Genomic DNA, 10,158 nt, shown 5'->3' on the forward strand with positions numbered 1-10,158 from the left:
GACTATGCAAGGAGACAAGTTTGTTGTGTGAACAATCACCTGATGCTTGTTTAGCTAAACAGTCGTATTATTTTTCATAATGATGGTACACACAAAAGTTTGATGGGCATTTGAAGGTCACAAAGGTGCGCAAAAATCTAGATTATTGCAGCTGTCATATACAAGGACAAGCTACCCACATAAATAAAAGGGAAGGAAAAAGCAACCACAGTTTTGGTCGACTCGCCAAGCTTTCCGTTCCTGGACCTAGTCCCTATCCTTGGAAACCATAGTTCTTAGAAGCGAATTAAACTTCTAATCAAATGTATATTACACTTGTGTTCAGCAGTACAGTAATATAATATGCTAAATGATCCATTAATTATTGTTGCCATTTCATCCTGTAAGACATATATTTTATTAAGGTTTTGATAAAGTTAACTTTTGATCTAAGACCCTTTTAGTTATAGAGATGTATATATTTCTGTTTTTCAGGTTTGGAATTTGCATATTCTGCAGCACCACGAACCTTCCAGGGAATGATCATGGGCCTATTTTACACCATGGAAGGCATTGGTTCCCTTCTTGGAACGGCATTGCTCCACCTTGTGAGTCCTTTCTGGCTCAGCAACATGACTGACTATGGTAACATCAATGATAATCACCTGGACTTTTACCTCTACTTCCTAGGAATCTTACAGTTTACCACGTTTTTGGTCTATTGTGGCTCACTCTACATGCAAAGATTTTCCCTGAGACCAATAGCAATGCCACATACCAGAAGAGGCAGGGGGAGGAGGCATCCTGGTGATGGGCGTGCAGGCGGGAGCGGAGGAGCTACTAGTACATTGCATGAAGAGGATGAAGATGAGCAGGATGGTGATGAGGACCCTGATAACGAAGAGGAAGACAATGGTGAAGTGAGACCCACTGATACTCAGCTGTTGTTATGAGAATGTCTTACATCTGCTGCATCCTTCATTGTGTAAATATTGAATCTCAGCACCTAAGTCTTCACTTTATTACTCACAATTCCTTTAATGATTAGTGCTATTATCTTAGTTATAATTTGTTGTGCATTCATCATGGAGCTTGACAATTTTAATATAATTTTAATTGAAAATGCTTAAAATTGTGTGATTTTCTTTTTATATGCCTTGTTTACTATATGTCTGTATTAACCTAAAGTATTTTTCATGTTCATGTTAACCTCAAAGACCAAATATTTTGAAATGCTGTATCAGTACCAGCTGATGTAACCACTTACTTTTGTAACAGCCACATTTGCATTGCAGCACAATTACTGCACTATATATATTGTCTACTCCATTGGAAAGATGGTTGCACCAGAAACTTTGACTTGTATTGCAAAATACACACATTCTCCATAATTATAAAGTGAATCAAGTTCCTACAAAATGTCATTGAATTCTTGAACCATAGAATGTCTTGAGAGTGGGAAAGTCAATGGGCTTTTTCTTTGAAAATCATATGGGTAGCTTTGTTTTGTTCAGTCAGTTTTTTGGATATTGTCCCTTATTTCCTTAAATAATGGCTTTATCCTGTTAATAAAAAGGTCCTAGACACTCATGATCTAGAGAAATAGTTTGGGTTGTGGGAAAAGTCGGTGAGTGGAATAAATTGTATGGTGGATATTCAATTTAAGTTTGAGGCGGTTTTCATTCACCTATTAAGGGGACGTCATGGGATTACCTTGGAAAAATTAAATTTAGGGATAGAGACATGGGAAAGGTTAGAGGCAAGAGTGAAAAAAAAAATGTAATCAGGTTCTCTCGATAGATATTCATCATATGTCAGAATATAATTAATATTTTACTCAATAAAATTTACCCATAGTGGGTTGGAAATATGATTGTATGAATGGAGTCTACTTTAATAATAATATCATCTGGAATGCATTTTTATCTGTTTTCTTAAATTGGTGAAATAGTACTAAGAGTATGGGCTAGGAGAAAGTCATCAAGCAGAGTTGAAACAAAATTCTGTGAGTGATTATTATTTTCAGTATGTCAAAGGTTTTGTTCAATCACTGACCTTCCTTCAGAAAACCAGCATTGAATGTAGTGAAACACCTATTTCTGGTTGGGCCTTGATGGCTCCCTGGTGCTAGCTCATTCTGATAGTTCCTGAACTGGTCTACTGGAAACCTGAGCCAGAACCTGGCCCCGACACAGAGATGCAGGGAGAAGGGGATTTTTACTATCACCCTCACTATGGCTAGTACCAGCTAGCCACAACCAGGTGGCAGTACCACCAGGAGCTACACACCAACACACCTGGAAGGTGGGGGGAGGGGGGGGGGACCATACAGCCACTGAGGTAAAACCAGAAAGAGGTGTTTCATATATTCAATGCTAGGTTTTCTGGAGGAGCCAAACAGTTGTTCCCTGTAGCTAACCACAGAGCAGAAGAAAGAAATGGGACTTGCCAGGAAAGAGAGCAAAGGCTTTACCCTTGAAAAGCACCTGGGATGGGAAACCTGACTCAGAGCAACACACACACACTAGATAGAGATCAGGAATATTGACCAGGGAATGAGCCGGCAGGCCTCTGACCTCCAAAACTCCCAAATCCTAATACCAGCCCATGACATGTTGGAAAAACTGTGGACAGAGCTGCAAACTTGTGAATATCATGGACCTGAGGATAGACTGCATGCATCTTGAGGTTATAGGTTATCTTTAGATGATTCTGGTGTTTAGGGTCCCCACGGTCTGGCCTCCTTTTTGTTACACACACGCCTGTCTTGACTCTCAGATACCTATTTACTGGTAGGTAACAGGAGCATCAGGGTGAAGGAAACTGCCCATTTGTTTCTGCCTCCACCGGGGATTGAACCCGGAACCTCAGGACTATGAATCCGAAGCACTGTCCACTCAGCTGTTAGGCCCACTCTGCTGTCAGGCTGGATAGACTTAATGACACTGTGGACAACTTGAGGCAAACGAGCATTGGAACAGGAATGAAGGAAATTGGATCAACAAACAAAGCATCCTCCAAAGCAGTACAGGTGATGCACAGCTAGCAACGAACTTCTGCAACTGGACACAAAAAATGATGCACCCAAGCCAGACTAACCAAGCATCAACAACTAAAGGACTCCTCTTAAAGCCAATCATCATATTCTTCAAAAGAAAAGTAGAAGCCTGCAAATGATGAAATTGCCCATTAGGGCCAAAAGAACAAAACCCCCACTTCCTAGGAGAGCATGAAGCTCCCCAGCCTAACAACCTGAAATAAGGGCCTGCAAAAGCAGAGCCCTAAGCAGTGCAACAAGGCCCAAAGGGACAACTGCAAGAATCAAAGGAAAGACAGATCGACACCTTATCAAGAAACCAAGACAGCTCAGCAAGAGCTGGTCGGAGTTGAAAGAAGGCATGAGACAACTTGCTAAAAATGTTGGCGTGTCATTGAAAAATTGGCAACAAATGTGACTCCACCAAAGCTAAATAACAAGAAATGGCAGTATTAGGCAGAAGATGTTGATCGGCAAACAATAAGACAAGAAGGACAAATCATAATGAATGATAAACAAAAAAAGGAAATAGGAGTACCAAGAAACCTGATACTGTTGCTGTGACAAAGGTGAGAACCAGCAACTTGGCCACCCTCTAGAATGGGAGATTCTCCCAAAGGAAGAATCCAGGAGAAAACTAAGCAGCCCAGTAGAAATTAGTATGAAAATTTAGTACCTGTATATAAATACAGCTGGCATTGCAAACAAAGAGGTAGAGAGGAAGAACGGGTGACAATTGTATCCTCATATCATTGCAGTTAGAGACAAAACTGACGAACATAATAGAGGATGCAATATTCCCAAGAAAATATCGGGTAGCAAGAAAACAAAGGATAAAAATCAAAGCAGCCATCATGAGGATGGAGCCTACCACTCACTCCTCAAGTGCCCAAGTATGGCAAAAACTGTACCAAATCCTCAAATAAAGGGTTGTCTGCAAGCCAGGAAAAAACAGGAAGCCCACAACATTACCATAAGGCCAAAGCTAACCCTAACCCGAAGGAGGCCAGGTCCATGAGGAAAGGGAAGTCCTGTACCCACAGGAGGAACTGAAAAGGACAGATTGAACCAAATATGCAGATAGTGGGAAGAAGGAACCCTTCTGAAACAAGAGGCATCTGAGGACACTACTGGTACACAGAAGCATACCTAAAGTGGAGCAGCCACGAAATTAAGCTTGAACATCAGAGGAGGAGAAGGAATATTCCCCAACAAAGGAGGATAAGGAATATCCCCCAATGAGCTGAGAAAACCCTGCTGAGGGAACCAGATACCAGGAAAGAGCACACAGGGACCCACTTAAGAGCTCCTTCCCAGCTCTAGAAGTACGAACTGAAGATCCGATTGCACAGAGAAGCTTTGTGCCTGATAGGAAGGTATCTCCAAGCTCTAACAAGATCTGAACCAAATACCACCCCCCTTTTCTCCCCAGAGAAAAGGGCATTTCGGATCCCTGGCAGGAAGCAATGGGTCGGCTGTCTCCAATGTCAAAATGGAAGGGACGATCCCAAGTGAAGACCAAGCAGCACCCACAGTTAAATGCAGCCCAGGACTCTGAAACCCTTAGACATCCTGGAGCCCAGAGCAAGGGGAATGGGGAACAAAGGGTTCATACAACTATGCCAGAAGGACAGTGGAAGAAGGGATGGTGAACAGAGCACCAGTAGGAACACCAGCTGCTCCAACTCCAAAACCTCATAGATCAAAACAGACCAACTCAGGACAACCACTCAAGCACCAAACCTCAACACAAAAACAAATAAATGAACCTGAAGTGGCCAGTGTTTATTAAGCCTTGTCACTACAAAATAAAATAAACAAAATCCAAAAGACAGGCTTTAACCAAAATAAAAGACCAAAATAACATCGCAAGCCTCAAAGTAGAGGGCAGTACTCGCTCAACAGTCAGCAGAGGGAGACAGTAAAGTGATCATCAATTATTGTCATCACTGATACTCGCAAGTAATGAGCACTTGCTTGGCGAGTTGTTCTATAACAAACCACAACAAAGATCCGTGGTGCTTGCCAGGGCCTGACAGTAAGTGCTAAGCAAAACATCCAGGCACTTGGGAGGCTCACCAAAAAGACTAAATGTAGCCTTCAGGATAAACACAGTTATGAAGGTGTCTGTGGCATGCCATATGTAGAAGTACTGTACATGAACCCTATTGCACCCCTGAGGTCAATAAACCCCTTAATGCCCCAAACATGGAGCCTTGCAAAAAGAGTCAATGACCCACCACTAAATGCAAGTCATCCTCCATAGTAGTATGAACTTTCATGGGGCATACTCCGAAACCCACCAGATAGAACACTCTGTTAGACTAGGAGCAATGCCAAACGAGTACCTTGGGAAGGGCTTTCCTAAATACATGCAGTTTGTGGAGAATCATAAACAAAGTTCACACAACAAGTGAGTGTTCACTTGTGTGAACACTCACTTGTTGACTCACGAACAAGTGTTGACTCACTTGTTCAGTGAGTCAACAAGTGTTCACACTTGGGAACATCGGAGTCAGGACTGAGTGCTGTTGACATGGGAAGCTGGAGCTCCTAGTAGTGCTGCCATCTAGCAGTGGCTAGCTGGAACTAGGGAGCTTGACCTAACTGCTGAGTGAATCATTTGCTGCTGCATTTCTTTCTTTTCAGAAAAAGTGCCATTGTCCATTTTGCTTCACTTACTTTCTGGATGTTTCCTTGGTGAGGGTGATTGTAACAATCCCCCCTGCTCCCCTGTGAAGGGGCCAGGTTCTGGTTCTGGTCTGCAGTAGTGATGGGGACTGGTGTGACTCAGTAACAAAGAGCTATCTGACCGAGCTAGAACAGCAATGCTGTCATTCAGTTCTCCTAAACTAGGGTTTAGAGGGCTGAGCTATGGGAAAGTCCACAAGTATGGGTGAAAGGTATATAATCAGGTAATTTTCTTCAGAATCCATTACAGAGGGTTTAAATTAAGGTATCGTTCAATATGTGTGCTGTCATTCTATATGAAGCCTTAAAGTGTGGGGAAAAAAGTATATAGGCAACAGCATTATTATTGTTGTTCTTTTATTCAAAATACATTTTGTATATACTGTATTTGTGTGTAAAGATACAGAGATATATGTTTTGTTATTTGTGATAAGAATATCCCCCAAAATTTGGTGGTATCATAGACATAGAATATAGTGAAAACTCAAATTTTGAATTCAGCAGATTTGGGTTGAGATTAACACTTTCGCGCGCCCGACAGTACCTGTGTAACTTTCCCCATGTACGCCGTTCGTTTTAGGCGACTGCACAGCGACACATAAATGTTTATAGTCTTTTCAGTCTTATCACCTTAAATTTCCATGTATGTATTTAAGTTTGGTGTCATTTTGTTCGCAAGAGAATGCTCTAGAGGAATATATCTATAAAATTTCTCCAAAGCCAACGTGGGACTCGCACTAAATAAAAAACTAAGGCGATCGTTAGCCGTGAGCACCAAACTGAAATGAAATGTTCATGCTCTTTTCAGGTTTATCAACCGCAGAATTGGTCTATGTCGTTAATTTTGGTAACACTGTGATCGCAATAAAATTCCCTACACGGACATATGAATATAAAGTACAAATCATGGGTGCGTCCCACCTGCAAGACCATGGGAAGTTGCCCAAGGGTTACCTGTTACTGCACGCCCAACTGCACATCGGCTTCACAACTACTGAAAAGTTTATACTCTTTTTTTTTTTCATGTTTCTGACCTTCATTTTTGATGTACGAGTTTTATTTTGGTATTAATGTGTTGCCAAAGAAATGTTCTAGAGGAACGTATGTATAACATATCACCAAAGCTAACGTGATGCCGGCACCAAATAAAAAACAAAAGTCGTTTGTTAGCCATTCACGCCAAACAGTGCAAACATGTTGCTACTCTTTTCAGGTTTATCAAGTCCAAACTTGTTCGACATCGTTCTTTTTTGTATCACTGTGATCGCAATAAAATTTCCTACACAGACATATGCATATAAATTAGACAACATGGGCGCGCCTCACCCGCAACGACCCCTAAAGTCATCGAAGCCTTACCTGCTACAGCACACTCATTACCACACACGCTACACCCAGTACACCACACAAACACATACAGTTTGCTAACAGAAGTTTTTGTGCAACATTGTTCATTGTGGTGTCAAATTATTTGCAATAAAATGCTCTAAATAGAAAGACAAATATAAGCAATAACAACCACAATATGTATAAGCAGTACCAATAACAAAGTATAAAGACTAAAATCTGCAAAGTTACCAGTGAGCGCGCAAAATCTATAAAATGTATATACAGTACTTGTTTCAGTTTTCTCACCTTATTTCTCGTGCTACATCGTTCGTTTTGGTATCATCGTGTTCGCAATAGAATTCTCTATTGTGGTATATGCATATAAGGTCTAAAAGCCCAGAGTGAGTCCCACAGCAGAGCCTAAAGTTGGCCAAGTTACTTGTGAATGAGCACCAATTGGCACACCTGCAGACTAATGTATATACTCGTTCAATTTGATAACATAAATTTTCGTGCTACGTCCTTCAGTTTGGTATCAAATTGTTCACAATAAAAAGGTGCATATTTTAAAACTAGTCCCATAATAATAGAACAATAAATAGAATTTTAATAAATATTTTAACTTTTTAGACACTTTTTGACGCTCATCACCACAAAATTATTTATATCTTTCCAGTGTTCTGACATCAATTTTCATGTTATGTCTTTCATTTTGGTATCAAATTGTGCGCAGTCTGAAGGCGCTCATTTTGAAACCACTCCCAGATTGATTGGATAAAATTTAAATTTTTAACAAATATTTTAAGGAGTGATGCCGGACCTCATCACCGGAGACGAATCAGGAGAAAAATGAGTGACGATGTTTGATATCGTTGGCGCACGAAAGTGTTAATATGCTCAGTTAGGAGTATACAGTACATTCAGTTTATATACAGATTTTGCTGTAATTAAGCATTATATGCAGTAGTGTTTAAATTTATAGATGTGTGTGGCATATTATTTAGTTAGTGTTGATTACCAGATATAGACACTTTTGACAATACAATTGCATTTCTTTCTTTCTTTCTTTTTTATATAATTATTTCATAATGTTATACTCTCTGGCTGTGGTTAAATTTTTGTATTTAATTTATAAGATGCAGATATACAGTACTATACAGTACACAATTAAGCTTTACCTATTGAGACGAATTTCAGAAGTGTTCAGTTACTGTTAATTTGACTGCTTTATGTAACCTGATAAGGTGTGTGATGAATCTTTACGATCAATATATAATCAATAAGCACACTGGATTGATAAAATAACCTTTAATTCTTATCTAGCTTACAATTTCAGCATTTCCTATTCTTTGTTATCTTTAAAAAACGATGCTTAACGCACCTTGTTCTAAATAGTAATTTTTAAACAGGTTGAGGACAAAAATCATTAGTGTCTAAGAAGAGGGAAGTTTATAAATTATTGTATGAATTTTATGGGTAATGTACAGTATATATTTTAATGTTCTTCCGTTTTGTTTGGAGGGGTTATATTGTGATGGAGATATAAATAAGATCTTTAGTCATGCATCTGTACAAAAACACTATGATTTGGGCATGATATTCCCTGCAGGTTACATGAAGCTTTTAGTTGGCTCCTCGGGATTTTTCTAGCCCATGGGTAAGGACACATCCTTATGGCTACCCTTCCAGTTATTAGTCAGATCCAGCAGTGCTTAATCCAACTACCGAAGTGATGTTCATATCATCCACAGTGCAACATCCATTTAGAAATTAAACTGAAATAAAGCTACTAGAAGCAAAATGTATTTATGGTTGTACAGGACTTGAGTACAAGATGTGAAATGCAGTGCTGTGTAATAAAGAACATATGTTATGAATAGATAAAAAGAAGTCACATAATGAAGTAGACTTAATACTCTATGGCTATAGAGTATTAAGTCTACAGGCTTGCAGTGAAAGCATATATGTAATTGGAGATTAGCTGATGGTAGTATTACAGTAACTACTGAATGGTTCAATGTAGAATATGATATTAAGTGTCCCTTGTATGTAGTATAAAAGGTACTATAAACACTGTATTAAATACAATATACTATATTAAATACAGTACTATAAAAAGGCTTACATATTTTCTAAACCCATGCAGTATGTTTTGTATTACAAGAGTTTTCTGGAAATCACAAAAGCTGCATATTTGAATATATGAACAGAATTATGTTGGCTATAATCAATAATTTGCCAATAAACAAAACTTAATTAGGCTTCATTTTGTACTATACAGTGTTACTGTATACTATTTGTATGCTAAGGATAAAATGTATAAATTAAATGCTTTTTATGAACAAATAATATATTGGATGGACATCATTATTTTTTAAAACTGCTGTACTGAGAATCTTTTTTTTTAGTTTAGGTAAATTGGTTTAAGCTCATACACTTTGGCTTTTTAAAAGCTCACAGGTTATATGCTTGTCATATGAGGAGAACTGTCTCTTTCATTGAGATGATGATTTTTTTTTTTTCAAGGCAGTACATGTACTAAAAACTGGAATGTTACAGAGAAGATTAGTATGGCCTCTGTGCAATGATATAAAAAAATTGTGAAGTGTTTCACATTTTATGTGAAGCTTGGCCCCTGGCGGAGCTTGGAGAGTAGAACTCCCAGAACTCTATAGAGGTGTAGCAATTCAGTATGGTATAGTGCTATCCTTGTAAGCTTTGCTATTATTGTAACACTAAGGCTGTAATAATTGTATTTTCTGGGATGAGCCCCTACGGCTCCCGGGAGCTTACTAGGCTGATATGCTAATGTCAGGCTTTGGCATCAGTCATGTGTATGAAGTTCTTTGGGCCTACCGGGGACCACGAGCCGGAACCTGGGCCCCCTCAAGAGAGGCAATTGAGAGTAATGGCCTATAGAAACCCCCGTGTGATTGGAAGCATTCTATGTCTGCCATTGACCGGGTTAGGCACCCAGAAAGGTAAGCGTCCCAAACCAAACCCCTATTCTGGTGAAAATCGCAACCAAAAGCCGAACGAGGGGATAGAACTCCCCAAACAAAAACGAGCAAACTAGTATGATGTCACCCGTCGTTGCGCCGCTGTCTGCGCAGCTCCCCCCT

At 39.5% G+C, this 10,158-nt stretch overlaps 1 protein-coding gene and 1 non-coding gene across 3 annotated transcripts in view; both read left to right on the forward strand.

The window, feature by feature from the left end:
• LOC123745539 (solute carrier family 15 member 4) overlaps nucleotides 1-1,900 on the forward strand; it is a 50,690-nt gene extending 48,790 nt beyond the window's left edge. For both annotated transcript variants that reach the window (XM_045726459.2, XM_045726370.2), the window contains exon 13: nucleotides 475-1,900. In XM_045726459.2, coding sequence (XP_045582415.1) covers nucleotides 475-932 — 458 coding nt within the window. In that variant the 3' untranslated portion in view covers nucleotides 933-1,900. The remainder of the gene's footprint in view (nucleotides 1-474) is intronic.
• A 7,653-nt stretch (nucleotides 1,901-9,553) lies between these two features.
• Nucleotides 9,554-9,656, forward strand: LOC123754727 (U6 spliceosomal RNA). Its single transcript, XR_006772423.1, has one exon. It is a non-coding gene; the product is annotated as a U6 spliceosomal RNA (small nuclear RNA).
• Nucleotides 9,657-10,158: the final 502 nt, after the last annotated feature.

The sequence above is a fragment of the Procambarus clarkii genome, chromosome 1 (genome assembly GCF_040958095.1).
Source record: "Procambarus clarkii isolate CNS0578487 chromosome 1, FALCON_Pclarkii_2.0, whole genome shotgun sequence".
Taxonomy (NCBI): domain Eukaryota; kingdom Metazoa; phylum Arthropoda; class Malacostraca; order Decapoda; family Cambaridae; genus Procambarus; species Procambarus clarkii.